Raw genomic sequence first — 26,108 nt, forward strand, 5'->3', positions numbered from 1 at the left:
CGCCGCTGCCCCACCTGACCCTCTCACATGACCGGCGGGGCCGGGGCCGGGGCCGGGATGGGGCAGCGCGATCGCATGTTCAAGGTGCTGGTGGTCGGGGACGCCACGGTGGGCAAAACATCGCTGGTGCAGCGCTACGCGAACGACAGCTTCAACCGGCACTACAAATCCACCGTGGGAGGTGAGCGGGGGCTCCCTGCCCTCCCCCGGGCATCCCGGTGCCATCCCCGGGCTCCTCCCCGGGGGGCTCGGGGGCTTCCCGGGGGTGCCGCTGCCATCCCCGGGGGCTCGGGGGGTCCAGGGGTTTTCCCGGGGTCTCTGTAGATTCCCCGGGGTCCCGATGCTCTCCAGGGAGTCCCGGTGCCCTCCCCGGGGTCTCGATGCTCTCCCCGGCGTCTCGATGCTCTCCCCGGGGTCCCGATGCTCTCCCCGGGGTCCCAGTGCTCTCCCTGGGGTCCTCCCCGGGGTCCTGGTGCCCTCCCCCGGGACCGGCACCGGCCTCTCCACCGGGTCTGTCCCCGGTTCGCATCCCGAGCCCTCCTCGGCTCCGTCCCGGAGCGCCCCTGGACCCCTCCCCACCCTGGGCCGAGCCCCCGGGACCGCCGCCCCTCGCCCGTGGGATGCTCGTCCTGCTCCCCCCGCGGCCGTGGGAGCGGGAATTTGGGAAAGGAACAAGCTCCCATGGGTGGTTTGTTGAGCATCTCCCGCAGCAGCTCCCAGAGCCTCTTCCCTGAGCCCCTCGGGGGTTTCTACCCCTCTGCCTGTCTCATTCCCTGGGGTGCCCCATCCTTCTCCCCCCTCCTGGGAATAACGACCCCCAGGAGCTGGACAGTCTGAGGTTACAGGCTCAGCTCTTCCCAGCAAAACCAGCAGCATTAATTAATGGTTTGGCACGAATTTAACAGCCTGGAACCACCACCGGGGTGTTGGTGGTGCTTGGGAAGGTGGTGGGGCAGCGACAGGTCTGGGAATGGGGCTGAGGGGGGTTGTGGTTCTTTGTTCAGCACCAGTGTAAATGAATAACTTGGAAGGAGCAGGAGCTGACAAGGTTTTTCCCAGGAAATCTCCCCAGGGGCCCAAAATAGTGGGGGCCAAGCAGAGCTGTTTAAGTCTTCTTATTCAGGAATCGAGGAGGGGATGGATTAAAAGTGGAAAACACTGGAGAGCCACATCCCAGTGGGCAGAGCACCGGGCTGTGCCCACGGTCACTCCCAGCAGGAAGAGCTGCAGACTTTTTTTTCTTCTTCTTTTTTTTTTTCCCTTAGTTCCTGGTTTTGGTAAGTCCCAGCCCTGCTGAGTGTGGCTGCCAGCAGCGCCACACAGGTTTTCCCCTGCGGAGGAAACCTGACCCACCAGAATCTGAGGAACACAGGGTTTCCCCTTCTGACTCACTGCACTGGTTAAATCAAATCATGGAATGATGGAAAGGACCTTAAAGCTCATCTCATTCCACCCCCTGAGTGTGGAAGTGTGTTGTGGTTTTAGTTAAGACATGTCTCTGTATGTCTTAAGTTTTCCTTGAGGTCTCTTTGCTGGTGTCACAATAGGAGGGTCTGGGAATTAGGTAAGAGAATCCAGAGGCTCCTCAGCCCTTGAAATCACAGAATGGTTTGGGTTGGAAGGGACCTTAAACATCATCTCCTTCCACCCCCTGCCATGAGCAGGGACACCTTCCACTAGCCCAGGTTGCTCCAAGCCCTGTCCAACCTGGAGTTGTGGGTGGGCTGGTTACAAACCCACTGGTTCAGGGTTCTGGAAGGCCCCATGATTTGGCCTGTGCTGGGAGATGGGGAGAGGCTGTGGAGGAATGAGCTCTGTGGTGCAGAACACCCCTGACGAGGTTTCCTTTCCTTTTTTTTGGGATTCCCTAGTGGATTTTGCCCTGAAGGTGGTTCAGTGGTCGGAGTCAGAGACGGTGCGGCTGCAGCTCTGGGACATCGCAGGTGAGTCCACAGGGACCAGGAAACAGGAGCAGAATTGAAAGTTCTCAGTGGCTTGGCCCTTTTCCTCTTCCTTTTCCCCTTCCTTTTCCCCCTTCCTTTTTCTTTTCCCCTTCCTTTTTCTTTTTCTTTTCCCCTTCCTCTTCCTTTCCCCCTTCCTCATCCTCTCCTTTTTTTTTCCTTTTCCTTCTGCTCCCAAAATAAATCCCAGAAGCCTGTGCATTCCAGGGGTGTGACTGCTCTGCTTTGCAGGGCTGGCTCTAGCCTGCCATAGTAATTTAAATATTTAATTAAAAGCCTATTTGCAAGGAGCTCAGCAGCACAGACGGTGATTCCTGCTGAGCATTTCCTTTTGGTTTCAGAGCCAGAGCAGAGGAAATGGGAAACAGGCTCATCTGTAGCTGGATATGTGACTTCTCAGCTCCAGATCTTGTGTTAAAACCTGGATTTCTGGCGTGACAGCCAGGAATCCTGAGCCTTGCATGGAGCAGCTTCATGGACCTTACACTGCTTTGGCTGCCAGGATTGGGATCTGGCTGCTCCATGAGCTGTGGGAGCAAGGCCAGTGGATCCCTTGGGAGCAAGGATGGCAAGAGGAGGCTGTTGGGTGCTCCCGAGGTGAGGGCACCAGGATGGGAGCAGGACACATTCCAAGGGACAGTGTTCCGTGTGCTGAGGTGAAGTGAGGAGCCCCTGCTGCCCAGAGAGCTGCAGGAAAACGTGGCTCCCAAATTCCCTGGCACCAGGACAGGGCAGCAGCGTCTCTAAAATGGCACCTCTGGATCCGGAGAGATGAGAAAAACAGGGCTGTGGTTTCCTCCCGTTTCGCTGCTCGGCCGCCTGTGCCTGGAATCCTTAAAAAGGCAACAGGAAGGAGAAGTTGGCAGCGGGAGGGTTGCAGCAAGAAACTGGTTTCGGTTTTGGCACCAAAAAAAAAAGGCTTTTGAGATGTGGAAAGCAGGGGGGCCAGGCTGGCACCGTGCCCTTGTTGTGCCCCAAGAGAAGGAGATGCCCGAGCTGACAATCCCTGGGCATTCCCAGCACCTCAGAGGTGTGTGGGGACACAGGGGTGGCTTGAGGGGACTCCAGGTTACACCAGGAATAATGCAAATATTATGGTTGTTCCATCCTTGAAAGTGTCCAAGGCCAGGTTGGATGGGGCTTGGAGCAACCTGGGCTGGTGGGAGGTGTCCCTGCTCATGGCAGGAGGTGGGATGAGATGAGCTTTAATTTCCCTGCCAACCCAAACCGGTCTGGGATTCCGTGACTTTATGATCTGAGTGCTGGGATTCAGAGCTGCCCAGTTTGCTCCAGCTCCACCACTGGGTCAAACTGGAGTTCCTGTATTTCCTCATTATTTGAGTGGGGATCATCAATGTCAGCTGAGAAAAGGATGGACCACGATAAACACGTTATTTGCACAAACAAATCCCAAAACAGTGACCCTGGGGGGGGATTTTTTCCCCTTTGATCCCAAAGGACAGGAACGTTTCACGTCCATGACCCGCCTGTACTACAAGGAGGCCTCAGCCTGTGTCATCATGTTTGATGTCACCAACATCAGCACCTTCAGCAACAGCCAGAAGTGGAAGCAGGATTTGGACAGCAAGCTCCTGCTGCCAGACGGGAACCCCGTGCCTTGCCTGCTGCTGGCCAACAAGGTGAGGAGCTCTGGGTGTGCTCGGGGTGTCTTTGGGTGTCTTTGGGTGGTTTTGTGTGGGTTTGTGTGTCTTTGTGTGCCTTGTGTGTGTTTGGTTTTGTGTGTCTTTGTTCGTGTGTTTGTGTGTCTTCGTGTCTGTGTTGTGTGTTTGTGTGGTTTTGTGTGTGTTTGTGTGTCTTTGGGTGTATTTGGGTGTGTTTGTGTGTCTTTGGGTGTATTTGTGTGTGTTTCTGTGTGTTTCTGTGTGTTTCCTTCATTTAAAAACTCCCTTGATGTTCTTCGTGTGCCAGCCCTGGCTCAGCAGCTCTTTCCAGGTTCGGTTTGAGACTTGCCTGGTTTGGGAGAGCCCAAAACTGGAGATGACTCGTGATGGGTGGGCAGGGGAGTGGCTTTTCTTTTTCCACTTCTCCACAAATTACACTTCCCTCAATAACTGTTTTTTGATTGCTTCTGCATCTCCCTGACAGGAGTGGGGAGTCAGGGGGAGTTGGGCTCTGCTCCCAGGGAACAAGGGACAGGAGGAGAGGGAACGGCCTCAAGCTGAGTCAGGGGAGGGTCAGGTTGGACATCAGGAGGAATTTCTCCATGGAAAGGGTGGTCAGGCATTGGAAGGGGCTGCCCAGGGAGGTGGTGGAGTCCCCACCCCTGGAGGTGCCCAAGGAAGGCTTGGATGTGGCCCTCAGTGCTCTGGGCTGGGGGACAAGGTGGGGATGGGGCACAGGGTGGACTCGATGATCCTGGAGGTCTTTCCCAACCTCAACCTTTCTGGGATTCTGTTCTGAGGTGACAATTTTGCCTGTTTTAGGGAAATCTGTGTGCCTGCCCCACGAGCTGTTGTGGGTCAGGGTCTCTCTGCCTCCTGGCACATCCTGGTGTCATCACTGTGGCCACAGTGCCACCACACCTGGAACTCCTCTCCTGGCTGCTGAGAGGCAGATTTGGGAGAGGGGACAGTGTTTGAAGCTCCATTCCATGCGTGCTTGGCTGAGGTGTGTCAGTAACTCAGATGAGATAAATGAATTGCTGCTTGCAACATCCCATTAGGAACCTTGCCCCGAGAGCTCTCTATCAGCCCAGGATCTGGGAGCTGGGGAGGGCTGAGCTGCCTGCACACAGGCAGTAAATGGCCCTCCCAGCTTAAAAATTAGGAAGAAATTCATCCCTATGAGGGTTGGGAGGCCCTGGCACAGGTTGCCCAGAGAAGCTGTGGCTGCCCCATCCCTGGAAGTGTCCAAGGCCACCTTGGATAAACTTGGAGCAACCTGGGCTAGTGGAAGGTGTCCCTGCCCAGGGCAGGGGGGAGGAATGACATGATGTTTAAGCTCCCCATTGCATGATTCTGTGATTCTGAAGTGCCTGATTCCTGTTTTCCAGTGTGACCTTTCCCCCTGGGCAGTGACAAGAGAAGAAGTGGATCGGTTCAGCAAGGAAAATGGCTTTTCGGGATGGGTGGAGACTTCTGTCAAGGAAAACAAGAATATCAATGAGTCCATGAGGTAGGAACAGTGCCTGGTGATCCATCCAAGAGTTAATTCCCTGCACAGAGAGGTTGTGGTCTCCCCATGCCTGGAAGTGTCCAAGGCCAGGTTGGATAAACTTGGAGCAACCTGGGCTAGTTTAAGGTGTCCCTTCCCATGGCCAGAGGGTGGAACTGGATGAGCTTTAATGTCTCTTCCAACTCAAACCATCCTGTGATTCCCTGATCCTGTGATCTTTTCCAACACAGTGAGGGAGGTGCTGTCAGTGAGGAACAAATAGCAGCAAAAACACACAATAAATCTCCCAAAAGGAAACTGAATTCTGAGAGGTCACAAGTTCATCCCTCCTCGGATCAGCTCTGATGTGCTTGTGGAGACAGAAATCCTTTGAACAGCACCAGGGGTGTTTTTTCACGTGCTGGCCTCTTCCAGGAGGATGGGAGTTCTTGTGCAAAGAAATCAGAATTTCTCTGGTGATGCACCAACCCTCTAATGCAGAATTTGGCCTTTTCTGAAGGGCATGGGAATCATGGAATCATTAAGGTTGGAAAAGACCTTTAAGATCATCCAATCCAACTTTCAAAACATCACCACCATGTTCACCACTAAACCATGTCCCCAAGTGCCACATCCACACATTTTTTGAGCACTCCCAGGGATGGTGACTCCACCACTGCCCTGAGCAGCCCCTTCCAGGGCTTTACAACCCTTCCCATGAAGAATTTTTTCCTTGTGTCTAATCTAAACCTGCTCTGGGTGTTCACAGCTCATGTTGAGCTTGGGCAGGTGGTACCCAGGGGGTCTGTTGATGTGTCCCAGTCCTTAACTGGACCCGAGGTGAGGTGGTTGCAGTAGATGTTGTGAGTTATCCAGTCACTGCAGAGTCTCCTGATGCTGCCAGGTAATCTTAGGAATCCTCTTCTCAGTGCTATGAAGTCCCTTAACCAGATTTTTTAATCATTTTGCTGGAATTTTGTGTCCTTCTGGGCTGAATTGCTGCTCCTTTTCTGCGCTGCTGAAAAGCTTTGTGCCCCCCAGTGCTGCTGGTTAAAAAAACCAAACAAACCCACAAACCAAACTCCCTGTGGTGGTTTGAGACCCCTCAAAAATCCAATTCCCAAGTTCAAGCCCCCCTCCCACAATTTGCTTTAGTGTGAGAGGGTTTTCAGACAAAACACAGTTACTCAGCATTGGGGGAAGGGGAAAATACTTACAAGGTTTATTTATATACATATATGAAGGTAACATATATATATATAAATATATAGGTAACAACTTAACTATGTCTTTAAGATGAAATAATATATTTACATTAGATTAATTTACATTAGATTATATCTACATTAGATTAAATTTCTCTTTTTCCTCAACAAGAATGTTTCTCTTGCAGAGTGCTGATTGAAAAGATGATGTCCTCATCCACGGGTGATGGAAGTTCCTCCACTGCTGGGACTGGGGATTATATTAACTTAAAAGAGACCTCCCCACCAGGCTGGGCCTGCTGTTAGAGCCCCTGACACCCCATCCCCTCGGGTCTAGCAGTGATGGGCCTTCTATTATCATCATCATTTCTCCCTGAACTGGCTCTTGCTGGTTTTAGGGTGTTTTTTTTACAAGCTCATGGGCTGTTTCTGTATAGTGAATATTCTGTCTCAGCAGAGCATTGGTGCAGTGACTCGAGTGAGGAGTGGAAAGGAGAGGAGTGGGAAGATCCCTCTTTTTTCCCAGTGTAGCTGCAGCTCTGCTGCTCTGATGTAGCACTGCCCATGTCCAAGCTCAGGGCTTGGATTACATTTGTTTTTTTAAATTTTCAAGCACTTCACCTTCTGCCACGTCCTGGCCCGTCCCTGGGCTGCTGAAGGTGTGTTTTTAATACTGTTGCACCTTTATCCCCCACCACCTGCACCCCCCACCCCCAGAGGCACCAGCCCAAGGCCTTGCAGTGACCTTGGCCCACACACAGAGTCCGGGAGGTCTTCCCTGTGGATTCCCAGCGTGGGATTACAGCTCCTTCCTCCCTGCCCTGGAGAGACCCAACACATCCCATCGTCGTCCCGAAGGTGTGAAGGGGGATGTGGATCAACGTGGTGCCCGTGGAGCTCTGAAGGTACCAGGGGGAATTTGGGAGGTGGTGCAGCACAGCCCCTCCCTGTCCTGCAGTTCTGACTGTGCTGTTCAACAGCAGAGACCCCAAATTCCAGTCAGGAACAGCCCAGCTGCCTCCTGTCCTCCCTCCTCTCTCCCCCTCTGGCACAATCCCATCCTCCTGCTGTGCTGCCCCTTTATTGGGGCAGGGGGAGCTGGAGGAGGGATGGGCTGTAAACCCCTTTGTGTGCCAGAACAAGAGTCCTTTTGCACTTTTTAGCACTCCCTGGATCCCCAAACCACCCCAAACAGCCTTGCAACTGCTGATGAATTGCCTTCCCACCATTATTATCCTGCAGCCAGGAGGGGATTTGGTGGCAGGGCTGGTGTAGGAAACATCCCCCCCACACTGCTTTTAGAGGAGGAGAAGACTTTGTGGGACAAAAAGGAAATGAAGAAACCACTCCCCTACTTCTTTTTGGTGCCTCCTTCCCCCCCACCTACCAGTAGGGGAAAAAACTGGTGCCCAAAAATTGGTACAAGCACAGCAGAGGTCTCAGGAGAGCGAGGAGGAAACTCAGACTGCAGGGCTGGAGTTAAAATGCTGCGTGGGTTTGAGATGGTTTTGATATTCCATGACCCTGTGATGCTACAGAACTGTCCTGCCCATGGTTTAGGTTTGGATTTCAGCAAATGGCCTTCAGTGACGTTTTTCCCTTGAAAACAGGGCTATAAATTGCTCTGTCCTGATTCCTGGTGAATTAGGACTGGTTTTCTTTGGCAAATTATTCCTCCTGCCTGTCTTTTCTTACTCTGTGTAATCTATGGAGGGAGAAGGTGGTAGAACAGGAACCAATTGCCTTCACTGAGCATAAAAAAAATCTGAGTTTTCCTTCTCTGAAGCTGAAAATAATTGATGAGTGAACAGTAAGGGTTAAGAAATTTAAAACCAGTGCTCCACTGTTTTAATTAAAAGCTGAAATACCTGGGCTAGGATTGTGTCATGCAAATATTGCTAAATTCAGGGCTAGGGGTGCTTAAATACCCCCTTTTCTGTGCTGCTGTTTTCACTGTGGAAACATGGAGAACTGGTTAGCAACAAAATTGAAGTGCCTTGCTGAATTTTACTTCGCTGTGTTAAAAAAAAAAAAGAAATAGGAAAGAAAATGGGTTTTAATCCCATAAATATTTCTAGTTCTTTGTGGAACATGAGGAGACGTGCCTGAGTTTTTAAAGGATCTGTCACTAAACTTTTAAGATTCAGGTGTTATTTATTGATTTTTTTTGTATGTGCACCTTAAAGTGTTTTGGCAAAGAGACCAAGTCTTAGAGCCTGAAAGGGGGAGAAACCCCTGCCCAGGACCCACCCACTGCTCAGTCCAGCTTGGGACTGGAAATTCCCAGTTCCTGTTCCGTCCAGTTATGGAATCCCAGAATGGTTTGGGTTGGAAGGGACCTTAAAGCTCATCTCATCCCATGGGCAGGGACACCTTCCACTAGCCCGGGTTGCTCCAAGTTTATCCTTGGACACTTCCAGGGATGAGGCAGCCACAGCTTCTCTGGGCAACCTGTGCCACCCTCACAGGGAATTCCTGGCCAGAAAAACCTCTTTACACCTTTTAACATGTCACTTTAATACCTACCAGTGCCTCTTTGGTGCCTGCACCTCTCAAACCTGCACCTTTTCTTTCACAAGTGCCCTTTAAGAATCGAGCAAAAAGCCAAAGGAAGGGGGTTTGTTTGGTTTTTTTTTCTCTTCTACATCATTTCTGTTCTGCCCCGTGGTTTCCAGTCCCGGTGTGAGCCTTTGGGGGGGTGTTTATTTTGCACACTTGCTGTTGGTTAACATCTGACACGGGAGACAAATGTTTAAAAAAAAAAAAAACCCAAGCTGCACACCAGAAACAGCCGTTGCTCATGTGAAACCCCAACCAGACAGGAAAACGATTTCCCTGTGCAGATGTGTGTGTTTTCAGAGATCTCTCTGGGGCACAGGGGGCTTAAAAAAAACAGGCAAAACAAACCCAGCAACCCCCTTGCTTTAGTTTTGTAAAAAAACAGGTTGAAAAAGCCCCGTGGAAGATGCTCTTTCTGGGCTGGGCAGCGTGGAAGGGACGTGGGCAGGGGCTGTGCCAGCTGGAATTAATTCCTGTTTTTAAAACAACCGAAAGGGAAAAAAAAAAAACAAAACCCAAGAAAACGTTTTAAACGAAGTCAAGTCTTGTTCATGCAGGTGGTTAAAAAGCCTGAATCTTTCAGGTATGAATCAGAAAAGTCTTGTTCTTTGTTCTGCTTCACTCGTGCCTTCCCTCAGGTTGGGAAATGAAGGTGTTTTGTTCTCCCTGCTTTGACTTTGTACCCTCTGTGTGACTCGGGGCCAACTGTGCCTATTTCCCCTCTCATCCACATGTTGTTTCTCCTCCCTGTGACTTTAATTTGTGGTCCTGGGACTCAAAAACCACGTGTATTTTCTGTACTGATGGCTGCACTCTGTGGGTCCACACAATAGGATTTGAAAGCAGATTATAGGCCGTAAAATAAGTCAACAATCTCAAAACTTAGCTTTTTTTTTAATAATTGCTTGCTGTTACACAGAAATATTTTAGAGACAGGGTTCTGATTACTGTAAAACTTCAGTATTATCGTGTTTATGTAAAGAGGAAAAACTGCTGGGAGGTTTAATCCACATCAATCAGTGACTAATGCAGTATTGCAACAGTTTGAAATAAAAAAATCGACGTGACTTGGTTAGTGGTGGTTGTTTTCCTGTCTCAACAGTCCTAAGAAACGGGTTCACAAGTTGAAACTAAAAATAACAATAACAGGAATGTATAAAACACACACTGTGAACTGCAGCAAAACAAATGGGATCCTTTCCACTGAAACACCCTCAATTATTGGAGTTTTATTGAGCTACAGGCAGGACATAAACATGCAAAACTTGTGCATCTGTGAGTCAGCCAGAGTGGCTTTTAATCCAATATATCCAGCTCAGAGCAGAGAGCAAAGAATTCCTTGATGTGGTTACTGCACCTTCCCCCTCAGGGCTTGTTAATTCAGTGTATTTTGGGGCTGGATGTGCAGGCAGTTGCTCCAAGTGCCTCTTTTTTTTCCCTGATCAGCTCGATTTTCGTGGGTATTGACTGGCACAAAGGACAGGGCACGGCTGGATTGGGCAGAAAAATGGCAATAATTCCAAAGGAGACAAATGAAGCTCAAGCAGGGCATTAAATGAACTCAAATTATCCTTTCATTCTAATTACTGCTTTAAAGCTGACCATGTTTGTATTGTCAAACCAGTGTTTTCAGAGAACCCAACATATAAAAATATCTTTTTAAGTGCTCTTTTTAATAAAAGGGAAGGATGAGCCTCTTTAAAGATCCAAATGCAAAGCAAAAGTGAGTTGTTATTGTAGAAGCTGCCATTTTAATGACATTTAATTTTTCCATGGTTAAAGCAGCTCCTTTTCTAAACAAAATGAGTAATTTTGGGGGGTTCTAGGGAATTTATGGTCTAAAAATCAAATATCTTCAGTGGGCTTTGCATGAATTTGGCGTGGCCGTGTGCTGAGGAGTGTGGGGATGAAATCAAGGGGCTGATGATAAAAATCTACTGCTGAAATTCATTTTCTGTGTTTTCTCGTAGTAAAATTGAATCCCCCTGAACCCAGGGCTGAACCCAAGTGTGGTAAAAGTGTGTAGATTATTACAAATTTAATCCAGTGACGTGATCTACCCCGGTTTGGGGGTCACCCCGGAGCACAGGAGGTGCTGTTTGACCCCAGGTGAAGGAGCAGGAGGGAATAATGCGGTAAATCCAAGGGAATTCCAGTGGAATTCCCTGGTGCCAGGGCTGGCTGTCACTGTCCCCCCCTCGGGGGGTGTTTGTTCCTGGCAGGGCTCTCACGGGGATGACGCCTGCTGTGTATTCCCAGGGTGGATCCTCTGAAGTCTGGGAAGAATTCCATGACAAAAGGGGCTGCGGGGCTGGAATCGCCCGGGGCTGGGATCAGTGGGATCAGCCTGCCCTAACCTGGCTGCCTAAGTCGCGATAGGCACGACAAAGGGATGGACACAACACAGCCAAACAAACCCGAGCCTTTCCACCCAAACACCCCCAATTACCGGAGTTTTATTGAGCTATAAACATGCAAAACTTGTGCATCTGTGAGTCAGCCAGAGTGGCTTTTAATCCAACGTATCCAGCTCGGAGCAGGGAGCGAAGAATTCCTTGATGTGGTTACTGCACCTTCCCCCTCAGGGCTTGTTAATTCAGTGTATTTTGGGGCTGGATGTGCAGGCAGTTGCTCCAAGTACCTCTTTTTTCCCCTGATCAGCTCGATTTTCATGAGTATTGAGTGGCACAAAGGACAGGGCACAGCTGGATTGGGCAGAAAAATGGCAATAATTCCAAAGGAGACAAATGAAGCTCAAGCAGGGCATTAAATGAACTCAAATTATCCTTTCATTCTAATTACTGCTGTAAAGCATATTTGTATTGTCAAACCAGTATTTTCAGGGAACCCAACATATTAAAATACGTTTTTAAGTGTTTTTTTAAATAAAATGGAAGGATGAGTCTCTAAAGATCCAAGTGCAAAGCAAAAGTGAGTTGTTATTGTAGAAGCTGCCATTTTAATGACTGTGGAATACATTTAATTTTTCCATGGTTAAAGCAGCTCCTTTCCTAAACAAAATGAGTAATTTTGGCGTTTCTAGGGAATTCGAAGCGTAAAAAAACCCAGATATCTTCAGTGGACTTTGCATAAATTGTGCATGTCCTTAACTGCTGACTAGCACAGGGAAAGTGGTGGTGGTGACATCAGTGCCGACGACAAAATCGACGGCTGAGAGTGATTTCCTGCGTTTTTTCCTAATAAAAATTAACGGCGCTGAACCCGCTCCCGGGGCCGCGTTTTTCCCTCCAAAACCGCGCCGGGCCCGCGCGGCGAATCTGCGGGACGGGCCCCGAGGCCCCCGCCGCGCCCCGAAAAAATCGACGGAGAAAAAGGAAAAAAAAGCCGGCGGTGCCCGGGCGGTGTCGGGACCCGCGGGGCGGTGCGGGACGTGCGGGATGTGCGGGGTGCGCGGGACGGGGCCGCGGGGGCCCCGTGGCGAATCTGCCGCCGCGGCTCCGCCGCGTGCGGGGCCGCGCGCGCCGCCCTCCCCGCGGGGGCAGTGGGCGGGGCCCTGCGCGGCCGTGATGGTTCGAACGGGCCAATGGCGGCAGGGCCGGCGGCCGGCGCGGCCAATCGGCGTGCGGCGGGGGCGGGGCCCGGCGCGGGGGGCGGGGCCGCCCTCCCCTCGCTCGCATCCTCTCGGCGGGGCGAGCGCGACCATTTTGCGGGGGGGAGCGGCGGGAGCGGGACCGGGGCGGACACCGGGACCGCGGGCCGGGAGCGGGGCAGCGACACCGGCAGCCGGGAGCGCCGGCAGGGAGCGGCAGCGGGAAGCGGCAGCGGGGGCGGCGGCGGCGCCTAGAGGGGGGAGCAGCAGCGGCGGCAGCGGCGGCTCCGGCAGCGCGGCCTGAGGCGCTGGGCCCAGCGCTCCCGCTCGCTCCGGGCGGCCCCGGCGGCCTCGGCGGCCTCAGCGTCCCCCGTTCCCTCCGCGCCCACCCCCGGGGGCGGCACGAACCCGCCGGGAAGATGTCCCGGCCCGTCAGGTGAGTCGCGGAGCCGCCGCTCCCGCGCCGCTCGCCCCGGCCGCGGCCCCGCGCAGGCCGCGCTTCAGGGAGGGCCGTGCCCATTTTCTCCTCTATTTCCCCTTGTTTCCCCCCCGGTAACCGCGCGTATTTACCGCAATAAACACGACGTTCCGCACCGTGCGCCTCATGCGGGGCTGGGGGCGGGTGGGTGTGTGTGTGTGTGTGGGGGGTGTTCGGGCCCTGCGTGCGCTTGTCCCACATTTTGTAACGGGGGGGAGGAAGGAGGGAATTGTCGCCGTGACCCACTTGGCGCGGGGCGGGCGGCGCTCGCCCGCCATCCGCGGCCGCTGCCCCTGCCCCGCCGCCCGGGGAGGGGGCGCGGGGCCACCCCGAGGGGGGTCCGGGCCACGGGGGCTGTGCTGGGGAACCACGCTGAGGGGAGGAGCCGCCGGCAGGAGGAGGAGGAGGAGGAGGACACACGCCCTGCTCCTCCCGCCCGCCCGCCAGCAGCGCTCCGGGGTCGTTTTCCTGCTGGTGTGTCCCCCCCCAGCACCTATCCCAGAGAAGGGAGGAGAGAAAAGCTTTTTTAGCGGTGCTGTTTGCGAGCTGTGTGTTCGCAGAGGTAGGTGTGGTGGTTGTGTCTGTGGTTGAGCGGTGCTGGGCCTGGAGGAGCTGCTGGGGGTGGGCTGAGCTGATGGTGGGTTTGAGGATCTGCAGCACGGGGGGATTGGTGCCCGTGGAGCGGCTGGAGCTGCGTCCAGGAGGGTTTAAGTGGATCTCAGGAAAAGGTTCTTCCCCCCGAGGGTGGTCGGGCGCTGACCAGGCTCCCCAGGGCAGTGGGCACGGTCCCAAGGCTGCCAGAGCTCCAGGAGGGTTTGGACAACGCTCTCAGGGACAGGGGGGGATTTTGGGGTGTCTCTGCAGGGTCAGGGGTTGGACTGGATGATCCTTGTGGGTCCCTTTCAGCTTGGGACATTCTGTATAAATTCTGTGATTCTGTGAACTTGCCTTGTCGCTGAAAGTTTACCAGAGGGGAGGAGTGTCTTCCTTTTTACTCTTCTCTGCAAAGAGAATGAACTTGTGATTTTAGAGAGTGAATTTGCGATTTAAGTTGTTTTTATAGAAAAGGAAAGAGGTTTCTCGAGGTGCTCTCCTGATGCTCTGAAATTTTTTTGTTCTCAGGGTACTTTGGTAACTGGTTGTGTTTTCATTCCCAGTAAGCCTGGTCTGGGATGTGTGGATATTTTGGATATTCTAAATAATAATTAATTGTGGCTATGATATGTATATACATTTATAGACTATATACTTGATGTTTAAGTGACATCTCTAACACGTGAGAATTTTAAAAATAGATGGAAACCAGTGGTACTTTGCTAAGTAGGGAAGTGATTGGTGGTACAATTATTTCATAGCTCATTTTTTTGACCAACAGTGTCTTCCTGCATGGAGAGGGAAGGGCAAATAAAGCTCCCTTGGGGAGTTGTCTGGGATCCAAAAGGTGCATTAATGGCACTGTGTGTACCCTGCTCTGAAACATCAGGTTTTGGCCTTTTGCAGGGCAGGATGTTGTGCTGGATGGGACCAGTGGTCTGACCCTGAGTGGCAGTGCCCGTGTGCCCAAATCAGTGGTTTTGTGACTCTGCTGCTTGGGGGAACACTTCAAATGCTGGTGGTTTTCTTGCCAGCACTGGAGTCTTGCTAACAGGTCTGTGTCTCTAAAAGCAGAGCTTCTGAGCTTGCTGGTGTAAAAATAACTTTGCAAAAATTCCTAAAAAATAATAAAAAATTCCTATAAAATAAACCTCCCCTGTCCAGTCCTGCAGTGTTGTGAAAGGTTTGACTTGTCTCACCCTCAGCTGACAGGCCCAGGTCTACAGGGAAATAAAGCACCAAAGTCCAGCAGGTTGTTGGGAGCACAAAACCTGTTGGCACGTGTCAGGAGGGATGTAACAGTCCTCTGTCTACCTGTACTTAACAACCCTTCCAGGGGGAAAAAGGTAAATACTCAGGGGCTGCTACATTATATTTATTGCTCTACTAAATATTAACTAGAGAACTCTGCTAATAGATATAAATCCATTAATAAATTAATTCTGAAATGGGTTTTTTTCTGGCTATCTCAGCTTGTGGTTGGTGATATGGCAGCCTGGTGAAAGGCTCTTCACCAGAGTAAGATTTAGTGTTGGAAAAGTTTTCCTCTGATCAGTGTTCTTTGAACTAATTTATGATGTCTGCTGGTTTCTAGTGAATATATGCACCTAAAACAGTGAAGTTAATAAAATCCACCATATATCCCCAGTTTTTACTGCACTTGTCATGGAATGCTGCCTTAAAACTGAGTCTGGTTGTTGAAGTCAGTTCCTTAATATTGTTAAGGAGTAGTAATAAAGTGCTGGTATTTACAGGCTTCCTGTGCCAAGCACTTTCTACACAATTAAATTTCACCTGGATGGATAATGATGGTATTTGCACTATTGTTATAAAAAGACAAGAAGTAAAAAGTAAAGGAACATGAAATTACTGAACCTCTGCATCTTGTGGGTCCCTCACCTGAGAACTGCAAAGAGCAGCTGGGGCTGGTGGTGACATTATATCCCATAATATAAAATATTATAGGGATATAATAAATTAAATACTTTGAACCACTTTTTTTATATACGTCACCAATCAATGAATGTGTTTTAAGTCAGAATTTTGACTTTTAATGGAGTTTGCTTCTGCTTTTCCTCACTGGTCACTTCCACTTGCTGGTCCTTTCCTGGAGTCATTGCAAACTGAGATGCTGTGGGCAGGAATGGAAATCCCAGGGGTTTTTTGGTGCTTCATTTTAAGATTAAAGCCAGTTATGAATTGATCTCAGTGTTTCAAGGCTTTACATCCTTTAATTTTCCTGTATTTGAATCCCAGTCTCCTGTTGGCGCTGCAGTAGAAGGGTAAAATTTTACCAGCAGGAAGAAATATAGTTATCTATTAAATATAACTTGTTGCCAGTGTCGTACTTGGGGCAATTTAAAGCATAAATGTTTTGATTCTGGACAAACTTCCACAGGAAGCAGGAAAGCAACAGTTCCTTGGGGATTGGCAGTTCATAAAACCTGAGTGATGCTGTGTGGTGCTCCAGAGATAGGTGTGGGCACTTGGCAAATGAATGAAAAGCTGACCCTTGCTCTCTCTCAGTCTAAAGAGAAACAGAGGGAAGGTAGAGGTACAAAAAAGATCAAAATCCAGGGAACAGCACAGGCTGCAGAAGTGATTTGGGTGGGGGGTGTGGGGTGGGGGTTAAGATTTGGTTCTCCCTCCCCTGCTCTGCACCAAAACACTTCTGTGTTAAAAGTTTCTCAGTTATGGTTAGATTCCACTAGAGAACAGGCACAAGGCTGCTTGAACTGTTATTGCATAAATAATTTAACTATTTGATGGAGTTTCAAGTCGTGTGCATCCCTAAAAATTCTGTGGATACCATGAGCAGTGCCTGGTCTTACAGACATGGGAACTTACACCAGGCCCAGCCCCAAACACTGCCCTCTGTAACTGGGCATCTCTCTCATGGGTGAGTCCTGTCTGGGCATGGCTGTGCCCATTTTTACACAGACTAACCCCACAGTGCCATGTTTTGGATCCATAACTGGCACCACGTGCCAGCTTCTGTTGGGGATTGGAAGTCCATGGTCATGAAAGGCCCAAATCCTGCTTTGTGCAGCTTTAAAAATGACAGCCAGAAGTGTTTCTCGCAGGTATTTTCATTTTCTGTGTATAAAAAAAGGCACCAAAAGGTGCTTTTCATGGCAATATTTATTGACAATGTTGGCCTCAAAGGGGACAGACACCTTTGAGAATGAGAACCAGAAGGTGAAGCCCCACTGAGCCCTGAGGGTGAGGGAGGGGCTGTAGCTTTGTCCACAAATGCTTGGTTTGATGGTTATGTTGGTTAAATGCTGTGGATAAATGATGTACAGAATCTCAGTAACCATTTAATCTCATTCCCTTCCCTTGCTGTGTTGCATTAGAGGGTAGGTTGTTGCTTCTGCTGGTTGTCATTTGACCTGAATGTTCCTCTTCAGTGCAGGACGAGACTCAAAGCAGTGACTGGATTTTTGAAGGCTCCTTTTAGCACTGCTTTTCAGGAGTATGTGTTGTGTTTGTTTTTTTTTTAAACTTGGACTTTATCTGTGGATTTTAATGCCTGCAGAAATACCTGGGGATCTAAGCATTCCCTTTAAAAAAACCCAGAATATTTCTGCCTGATTGTAGTGTCTGTTCTGATGTGTTGGCTTACAAAGACTGAGGCTTTAGGGACCTCACTAGCTGAAAATAAAATACTCCTATACAATCCCTGCTCAGTTTTAGAGGCATTTAGTGATCCTTTTACACGTTGACATTACTTTTCATAATTTCAGAAGAGCTGTTTGGTCACCATCAAGTAGAGGTTGCGAGAATTACTGTGCACTTCTGAGTTGTATTTAAATTACTTATTACTTTGCTAAGTGCTTCCATCCCAACGTGTTGATGACTTGCTAGATGAGTTGCTGTTTATTCCAAAAATACTGGACTGAGTGTTATTAAAACTTATGCTATTAGACCTCTTTCTGTACCTTTTGTCCCCCAGTTCCTACACACACACACACTTTAAATGTTAAGCTGAATTAGCAGGGAAGTTATCTTTAAATTTCAGTGCATATTTTAGGCCAGATTGAACAATACCCATCGCAGCTGTCCACTAGCCTGTCTTTTTATGCTCAGTCTAACTGGATTTAACAAAGAGTTTATTTTTATGTCTGGTTGCTTGCCTTCACATCTTCCAGATTTTGCTCGTGGCAAAGAGCCTCTTCATTGACAGCACCAGCAATCTCTTTTTCTGGCTCTTGCAGTGAACTTACACAGTGTGTTTTTATCTCCTCGGTGTAAGAAACGTTGCAAACTCATAATTAATTATCAGTGCTGTTGACAGTTCTAAATAAAACCATCAGTTGATCCAAATGAGCTGAATGATGGAGGATAAAGGGAGGAGAAGGGCAGGGACAGGAGCAGGTTGGTTGGTGTCTCTGAGCTTCTCCTGTTCTGTTGGGAACCAGCAGATTTTTATCAGTGCAGATATTCCTTCTTTACTCCACCCTCTCCTTGCCCTGCAAAATGAGATGGCACAAGGAAACAGCCTTTTCTTCTGTTTGCTTCTGAAATAGTGATTTATGGTTTTTTAATACAAATACCACAGCTGTTCACCAGGTAGGGAAAGCTGAGCAGGATTTACTTCACACAAGGGGCAGTGCTTGGAGAAAGGATGTTTTCCATGGGGACAATGTTTTTGTTAATGTTTTAGCTGGCACTGGTGCATTTTCAGTACCTGATTTAATGTGTGTCTGACTGAAGGAACCAAGATGGAAATGTGCATGACCAACTTCCAAGGTGGCAGTATTACAATTTCCATCTTGTTTGTTAGATTAGAGGTGTCCAAAACTGTTGTTTTACAAAGCTGCTGGAACAGAACATGTGGAAATTTTGCCTTTTTTTTTTCCATTTATGCTTTTGGAGGGGAAAAAAAACCCCTGTGATATTTGGTACTTACTAAATAAGACGTTTGGTTTGGTGTAACTGCTCTCCAGGATAAAAATCAGTGTTTTCCCACGTGAGGTGGGTCAGGAAGCAATATACCTGTTGGAATAGGAATGTAAATCCCTGGATGATGAGCCATAACAAGCCTTGCCAATCATTGTGTTCCTAAATTGGTATTTTCCCGTGCTCAGGCTGGGAGTGAGTGAGCAGTGCTCTGCACCACGGTGCTCTTGTACTTTGTTCCACTCACACGTGCTCTGAGGCTTGGATGGGATTCAGCCTGGAGAAATCCCAACCACTGCTCCTGCCTTCCTTTTATTTGCCTATTTGATTTTTTTTTTTGGTTTGGGTTTGTTTTGTTTTGTTTTTTAAGGGATTGGTTTTGTTTTTTGCTCTATAATTGTTTTAAGAGTCTCGGTGTGGGCTTGAAATGGAATTTTGCTCTTTCCCCTTTGGAAGGCTGGTGCTGTAAGCCATGAGTTAGAGGTACCTGTACAGGAGGGCAACTTCAGATTGATTGGGAAGGGATCAGCAGCCAGAACAGTGATGATTTTGGGTGTCTTTCAGCTAAACAGTTTTATCAGCAGTGCCTGATGTTAATGCCAAGGTGTGGGAGCTGGTTGGGAAGTTGTCCAGTTGTGCCCTGCAGAGCAGGAGAGAGGAAGGGTGGATCCATGTGTGGATGGAACTGGTCTTACCTTCCCTTGCAGTGCTCCTCAGGCCTGAGGTGCTGGGTAGGGCACTTCATCAGTGTTTTCCTGGCTTTTCGAGCTGTACAAGTGAGCTCAGTGAAGATTCCTGGAAAATCAAATTTCTCGTTGGCTTCGGGCCAAAAGGATTGTAAAAAGTGACTGTGGAGGGAGGGGTTTTTAAACCTCTGGGGCCTTTTCCAGCTGTGCCTCCTCCTCCCATTCCATGTGAGTGGTTACAGGAAGGGTTTGGAGTCTGAGTTTGGCTGAGACATTATCAGTTATCTCAAATATAATTAATTTATCTGTCTGTCTTGGTTCCCTCTGGTAGCTGCATTACAGGGCAGTTATGTCTTGTCAATAAAGCAGTTGGACCTCAATTGACAAGGTGCTGATAAAATAGCCACCAATTCCTTACACTTCATTTAATTTTTGAGCTTTCAGTAAGTTAGAGAAGCAGATCTAATTTCCTTTACCAGTGAGACTTCAGTGTCAGTAATAACTGCATGTGTAGGTAACTAATTTTGTGTAGAACTGGCCGTTGCATTTGCTCTGTTCATGATCCCTCAGTGCCTCTCTCACTTTGGCTAAAGAGCAGAGGAGGTGGTGATGAAGTAAAGAAATACAGGTTGATTCACTAAAAAAACACAATTTGGTGAAATGTGTGTCTGGGTTCCTTGTTGTGCCCAGTGATAGAGCTGAGCAGTGTCACAGCTCTGGCATCTTCCTCGTGGAACTCATGGAGAAAACTCCCAGAAGCCCCAGTGAAACCTTCAAAAATGCTTTAGAAACGGGGATCATATGGGAAAAGAAACATTCCAGGAGAATTTCTGTGGGGTGTATCGAGCTGTGAGAAGCAGAAGTACAAAACAGAGCAGTTGAGAAATGTTTATTAATGGTAATATTTGTGTACTTACCAAAAAAGCTTTTTCAGACTCTGAGATTATAATCTAGACTATTATAATACCTCTTTAGGAAAATGCTGGAATATACTGTGTGTTCACTTCTGACTTCAGAGGTGTAGGTGGCTGATTATGAGAGTTTCCTGGGGATATTTTTGGGCTACAAATCCAGCACTGGAAGCAAGGATGTGGCACTTCCTTGTTTCTTAAAGAAAACTTTTGTATCTCTGTAATTATGAATTCCTAATTGATTTTTTCCCCCTGCTTTTTACCAGGAACAGGAAGGTGGTCGATTACTCCCAGTTTCAGGAATCAGATGATGCTGGTAAATGACTTTTTTTCCTTAACAGTATCATATTCTGGGGTAGAGCAGTTCATTATTGCCTTGTGTATTAATTGTTTGTCTTTAACTCCAATTCTGAGGAGTTCCTGCTCTTCACAGCCCAAACTGTTAATAAGTATTTGAAAATGTAATGATTTTCATATGTTTTGTATTAAACAAACAATGGTGATAGAAATCTTATTATTTAATGCTTGTATTGTTGTAGTGCCTTGAGGCTCTTGGCAGCAACTTCCTTCCTTGGTCTATGTTATGTCCTGAATCTCCCTAATGCCACTTTTTTTCTGCAGGAAAATATGTTTTCCATTTATTTTAGTGGACTCTGGTTGAGCCCATAATATCAGGCATTTTGAGGAATAGCATCTAAAAAATACAATCTTTATGTTCTGTGTGAATTGAAGAAAATTTTCTGGGAGCCATATGGAATATGTTTTGAGTTCTTAGAAGACAGGCACAGTACTGCTGTTTGTTTATTAGGTTACACTGATAATTAATATGAAACAAATATGCTTAGTTCTTAATTGCAGCTCTGTTAATAAGGTATTGTCTAAGAGTTGTAATAAGTTGTGCTGTAAACTCCTATATAATGCCATACTTTCCCCCATCATAGGACAGTAAATAGTGTTTGCTGTTAAAAGCAGGGTGAAATATGTATGGAAGTTAATTTTTAATAAGTTTACATAATAACTGACTAGATGTAAAATGAGATCCTGTGTTCTCTTGTGAGGTTTTTATGTTTCTTAACACCCCTGTGTCAGACCTGACTGTACACAGCATTTTTATTGTGCTTGTTGGCACCAGAAAAAGGTAAATCACGAGTTTAAGACGGGACTTTGCTTCTATAAAACCTCGTTTGAAGCTTTGTGATCTTGTTTGTTTGGTTTTGTTTTTATTTTTTTTGTATTTTTTTTTCCGAAGGGCCTTCTTTTTGTTGTGCATGAAATGATCAGTTTAAGTTAGAGCTGAGGAAGGCAGTTTGCTGGCAAGTAGGAGTTTGATTCAAACCCCTTTTGTACTGTCCCGTCCAGATGAAGATTATGGAAGAGATTCAGGTCCCCCATCCAAGAAAATCCGCTCGTCTCCCCGAGAGGCCAAAAATAAGAGGCGATCTGGGAAGAATTCTCAGGAGGACAGGTAAAAGAAGCACTTCATCTCTTGGGAACGTGTCTCCAAACCTTGTCCTGCGTGTGGGGAGCGGGATCCTGCCAGAGGAGAGTGATTGTAGGTGGAATTCGAGTCTGCGGGGTGAGATTGGGAGCTCTCGGGCTCAGAACTTGCATAACCAGCTTAGACAGTGAGCTGGTTCTTCCTTATCTGAGTAGACAGAGAAATCATGTGTGAAGCACTTGTCACTAGTGCTCCATCACTAAAATAGCTTTCCAGAGCCAGACAGTTGGAATGGGGAGGAATATGATCCGAGTTACAAAAGTTGGCAGCTTGGGATGATGCTCCAGGTGAGTTGGTGGGGAAGTGCAGTTCGTTTTCCACGTTTGCAGTGGCCTTACAGGTGAAGTGGGATGGTGCAGGGGCCATTTGTTAGTTTTTGTGGTTCTTTTTTTCCTCATTTTGTTTAATTCATAAACCTGTCCTGATAACCAAGTTGCTCCAGCAGTGTGGAAGGACTCAGTGCTCAGAGACACCTTCACTCTACAGCAAACTTCCCCTCAGCAGGGTATCTTCACACCAACTGTGGCCCCCAAATAATTGCCATAAGACCTGTTAAATCATTTCTCTGTTTTCATGGCAGACATCAGCTTCAGGGGTGGAGGTTCTGCCAGCTGCTTCTTGTCCTGTAACCCCAAAGTGTCTTTTATTCTCCATCAGAGATCAGATCATTTGGACCAAACTTGTGCCAGTTCAGAGCTGTCCAGCAACATGCATAGAGTGGGATCTAAACAATGACTATAAATCTATTCAGAATCAACCTTTATTCCCTTTATAGACTCAGCATATAAACCATCAAAATTCTAAATAAAATGGAAGCCATCTTGGTAGCTTTCAGAGTGAAGCTTTTTCACCTCACCCTGATTATTGCCTGGTTGGTTCACTTGACACCATATAAGTTTATTATGTGATTGGGTTTGAACATTACCTTTCTAACTGTGATAACTGCACATACACCAGAATAATCCTGAAGTATAACATGGTAATATCCTGGAAAAGTGCATGTTCCCAGCCTAGACATCAGTTTGCTCTTCAAAAATCATTATTTTCCACACAACAGTGACTGAAACCAAAGTTAGAACAGCAGGCAAACTTTATCTTTCTCTTGTTTTCAGTGAGGATTCAGAAGACAAAGATGTGAAGACTAAGAAAGATGATTCACACTCAGCAGGTAACTACATGGTACTGATACATCTTCAGAACAAGCAGTGTCTCTTCAAAACCAGTTTGTGAGAGTTGCAGGAGGAGGATTTGACATAGTTCTGACTAGAAGAGCAGCACTTCTCCAATCCACTTCCCTTAAGTTGGATTCTGCCTCTCCTGCTTTTACTTCCCACCCTGATTTGGGATAATGTGGTTGGGGGTTTTTTTTGGTGTAATGTGATGGTACTATAAAGTTTGTCTTCACAGGTGGATGGACTTGTTAATCTCTTCCCTGTAGTTTTCATCCATATCTCAGAATGATTCAAGAAACTTCATCTTGGTACCTTTTCCTTGCAGATGAAGATTTTGGCAGTGAAGATGATGATATAGGAGCAGACGATGGCAAAGCTGACAGTGACTATGAGAGCTCTCAAAAAAGCAAAAAAGGAAAAAAGGCTAAACCAGACAAGAACAAGAGAGCAGCCTCCAAATCCAGGAAAAGGCCTGCAGGTAAAAAAAAAAGAAAAATTAAAAAAAAAAAGAGGTTACTGGTAGTTGGGTGACCGCAGGAAGGTGTTTATTATGTTGAATGTGACTGTGTTGTCCTCAGGGCTCAGTTATCTTGATTTACTCTCTTGTGAATGACTTGCTGCCTCAAGACAGGGGGTCTGTGTTGTGTTTCCATCATAACCTGGTGACTTTTGCTGCAGAGGACAGCGAGGATGAGAAGGAGGATCACAAAAATGTCCGTCAGCAGCGACAGGCAGCGTCCAAAGCAGCTTCGAAACAGCGGGAGATGCTCATGGATGATGTGGGGAGTGAGGAGGAAGAGCAAGAGGATGATGAGGCCCAGTTCCAGGAGAGTGAGTAAATGGGATTGTAAAAAGTTCACATCAATGATGAACTGGGTTTAGTAGCAGATGTGAGTTTATGGGTCTGGCCACGCAGCAAAAGGAACAGTTTGCTTTTTGACTGTGACACTGAAGGCATCAATTGTCCTTCTTAGTAATTTACTTTTTACTGTCCAACAGACCAAGCTTACACAATTCACACCTAGAATTTATGCTCAAAGGTTGCAGATGTACATTTTTGTAAGCAGCCCTGAAGGGTTATTGTAAAGCTCTCACTATTTCTTGCTGTCCCTCTGGTTTTAAGGTGTTGATGCTCCTCTCAGATGACGTAAAAACCAAGTCAAATGTTTTCCCCCAGCAGACAGTGGAAGCTCAGAGGGTCTCAGTCTGTGTCCTGTCTCACTGGCAGATCTCTCATCTTCTGCTCCCTTTCCTCTTTGCCCCAAAAAAACTTAAATTTCTTTATGCTTCCAGCAGATTCAGGAAGTGATGAAGACTTCCTCATGGAAGATGATGATGACAGTGATTATGGCAGTTCAAAAAAGAAGAATAAGAAGGTCTCCAAGAAATCTAAGCCAGAGAGGAAAGAAAAGAAAATGCCCAAGCCCAGGCTAAAGGCTACAGGTGAGTCTGCAAAGAAAGCTGCTCAGTTTGCCTTTGGTGTTTTCTTTTTCTGCTATTAAAAGGACTTGGTAGAAATCTTGGGGTCAGTAGAGATCCACATAAATGTTGAAGGGCTAAAATGCCATGATTTAAACATGAAATAATAAGGTGGCTTTAATTCTTACTCTAGGGATTGAATTAATCTATATCTTGTTGATAAAAACTACATAGAATTCAAAACCTTCCCTGTTGAGGTGCTGCATTCTGACTTTTTCTGTCTCGTAGCCAAATAATACAATTTGTGGCTTTGTTTGGGACTTTGTGGTGTTTTCAGGCTGCAGGAAGGTGGGGAAATCTGAACCGAAGGAGAAATGGCTGCATTTCTACAGGAAGTTTGAAGTTGAATAGTGATGTATGTTCTGGTTTGACAAGAGCTGTGTTCATTCATGATGTCCAGTAATTAGTCAGGACTTGCAAGGAAATAACTTTAAAACCTCATTAGCTAATTTTCACTTCACCTTTGCTAACAGGGGGTGCAAAAAAACAATCTGTGGGGTCAAAGCAAAACGAAAGCTGCTGCTGAAGGGGCTTGTAAATCCTGTTTGTGTAACATCATGTGACTTTTTTGGGGTATTTTTGCCTTTGCTGCTGATAAGTTTTACAAGCTTTCTCTTGTTTCAGTGACCCCCAGTCCAGTGAAAGGCAAAGGGAAGGGAGGTCGTCCCACAGCCTCCAAGGCAACGAAAGAAAAGACCCCATCCCCCAAAGAAGAGGATGAAGAGCCTGAAAGCCCCCCAGAAAAGAAAAAATCAGCCAGCCCTCCACCAGAGAAGTCAGGGGATGAGGGATCTGAAGACGAAGCACCCTCTGGTGAAGATTAAAAAATGGCAGTTGAGGAAATCTTTGGTTAAAAAAAAAAAGAGAAAAAAAAAAAGAAAAAAGGAAAAGAAAAACATACTTAGGGGTAGAACACGGTTTTGGCTGTGGCTTGACTCATGGGCTTTGAATGCTGTCTTTACTTTCAGCTGTTTAATACAGTGTATCCTTTTTTAATAAGAGGAAACCCTTATACAGTAATATTTTGAAGTCAATGTTCTCTGTTGGCCATTCCGTTCTCCCTCCCCCACCAAATCTGAAAGCCATTTGAGACAAATTAACAGACCATTAAATATATTTTTTTTTTCAAGGGATATTGCAGTTGTGAAGCAATAAGGTTTGAGGACTGATATGTGGAAACCATACTTAACAAATCCTTAAGTAGAATAGATTTTTTTCCCAGTGCTGGTAAGAGTTGTTTAAAACTATTATTCTGTATTTGAATATATGGAGAGAAAAAAAAAAGAGAACCTATGCTTTAACAGACTTTTGTTGAGACAAGTTCACTCTCAGAAAAAATGTAGTTGATATAATTCCAGTGGAGGAAAAGGAGACACAGGGAGGAAACCTGTGTTTCTTGGATTCAGGCACGTTTTTCATGGAAAGCAATCAAGAGACCCAGAGATGGTCCAGTGTCTTTGATTTGGAAAAGACCCTCCAATTAGGATGGGAGATTTTTTTTTTTTTTTGTCTTTGCTGGATAAAAAACTGTTCTGCTGTAGGCAAATTGCAGCCCATTCTCTACAAACCCAGATATACAACTTACAAGCTTCCCACATCCATTAACTCCCCTTGATTTCTTCAGGGTTGGCTGTAGATGGGCAGAACAAGGAAGAGAAATTGCAAACAACTTTTAAAACCATTTGGTATTGTGGAAAACGTCTTTAGAGGTTTTTTTTCCAAGGAGAAAAAAAAATAAATTAACGGATAGCGTAAAAAAAACTTAAATTCTTTAGGTTTTGGGGCGAGGGATGTCCGTGTGTAAATGTGAAGCAAAGGATTCTGCAGTGCTCTGGTCAGTCTCGGATCCCATGAGTCAGGCTTTAGTGTTTCTCTTCTCTCCCTCCATCTGTCCTCAGAAAAGTTCCAGTGATCCCTCAGCCTCTCCAGCCGCAGCGTGGGACAGCAGGCAGGGAGCATCCCCCTGTCCTTCCATCCCTCAGCATGGGACAGCAGGCAG

The 26,108-nt window shown here is 47.2% G+C and overlaps 2 protein-coding genes across 3 annotated transcripts; both read left to right on the forward strand.

The window, feature by feature from the left end:
* Positions 1 to 27: 27 nt before the first annotated feature.
* On the forward strand, positions 28 to 7,588 carry RAB29 (RAB29, member RAS oncogene family). Its single transcript, XM_027695253.1, has 5 exons — positions 28 to 181; positions 1,872 to 1,943; positions 3,420 to 3,601; positions 4,975 to 5,096; positions 6,469 to 7,588. Exons 1-5 carry the CDS (start codon positions 28 to 30, stop codon positions 6,584 to 6,586), a joined length of 648 nt encoding a protein of 215 aa, XP_027551054.1. The 3' UTR covers positions 6,587 to 7,588.
* A 5,103-nt stretch (positions 7,589 to 12,691) lies between these two features.
* On the forward strand, positions 12,692 to 25,393 carry NUCKS1 (nuclear casein kinase and cyclin dependent kinase substrate 1). 2 transcript variants are annotated; one of them, XM_027695118.1, is made up of 8 exons: positions 12,692 to 12,825; positions 20,227 to 20,276; positions 21,320 to 21,425; positions 22,571 to 22,626; positions 22,956 to 23,108; positions 23,309 to 23,461; positions 23,924 to 24,073; positions 24,734 to 25,393. In XM_027695118.1, the coding sequence occupies exons 1-8, from the start codon at positions 12,809 to 12,811 to the stop codon at positions 24,931 to 24,933; spliced, it is 885 nt and encodes a 294-aa protein (XP_027550919.1). In that variant the 5' UTR covers positions 12,692 to 12,808; the 3' UTR covers positions 24,934 to 25,393. The 2 variants fall into 2 exon arrangements, with proteins under 2 accessions (XP_027550919.1, XP_027550920.1); XM_027695119.1 differs by having other exon boundaries at positions 12,693 to 12,825; positions 23,927 to 24,073.
* Positions 25,394 to 26,108: the final 715 nt, after the last annotated feature.

This window comes from Neopelma chrysocephalum, unplaced genomic scaffold, assembly GCF_003984885.1.
Source record: "Neopelma chrysocephalum unplaced genomic scaffold, ASM398488v2 Primary Assembly neopelma1_100, whole genome shotgun sequence".
Classification (NCBI taxonomy): Eukaryota; Metazoa; Chordata; class Aves; order Passeriformes; family Pipridae; genus Neopelma; species Neopelma chrysocephalum.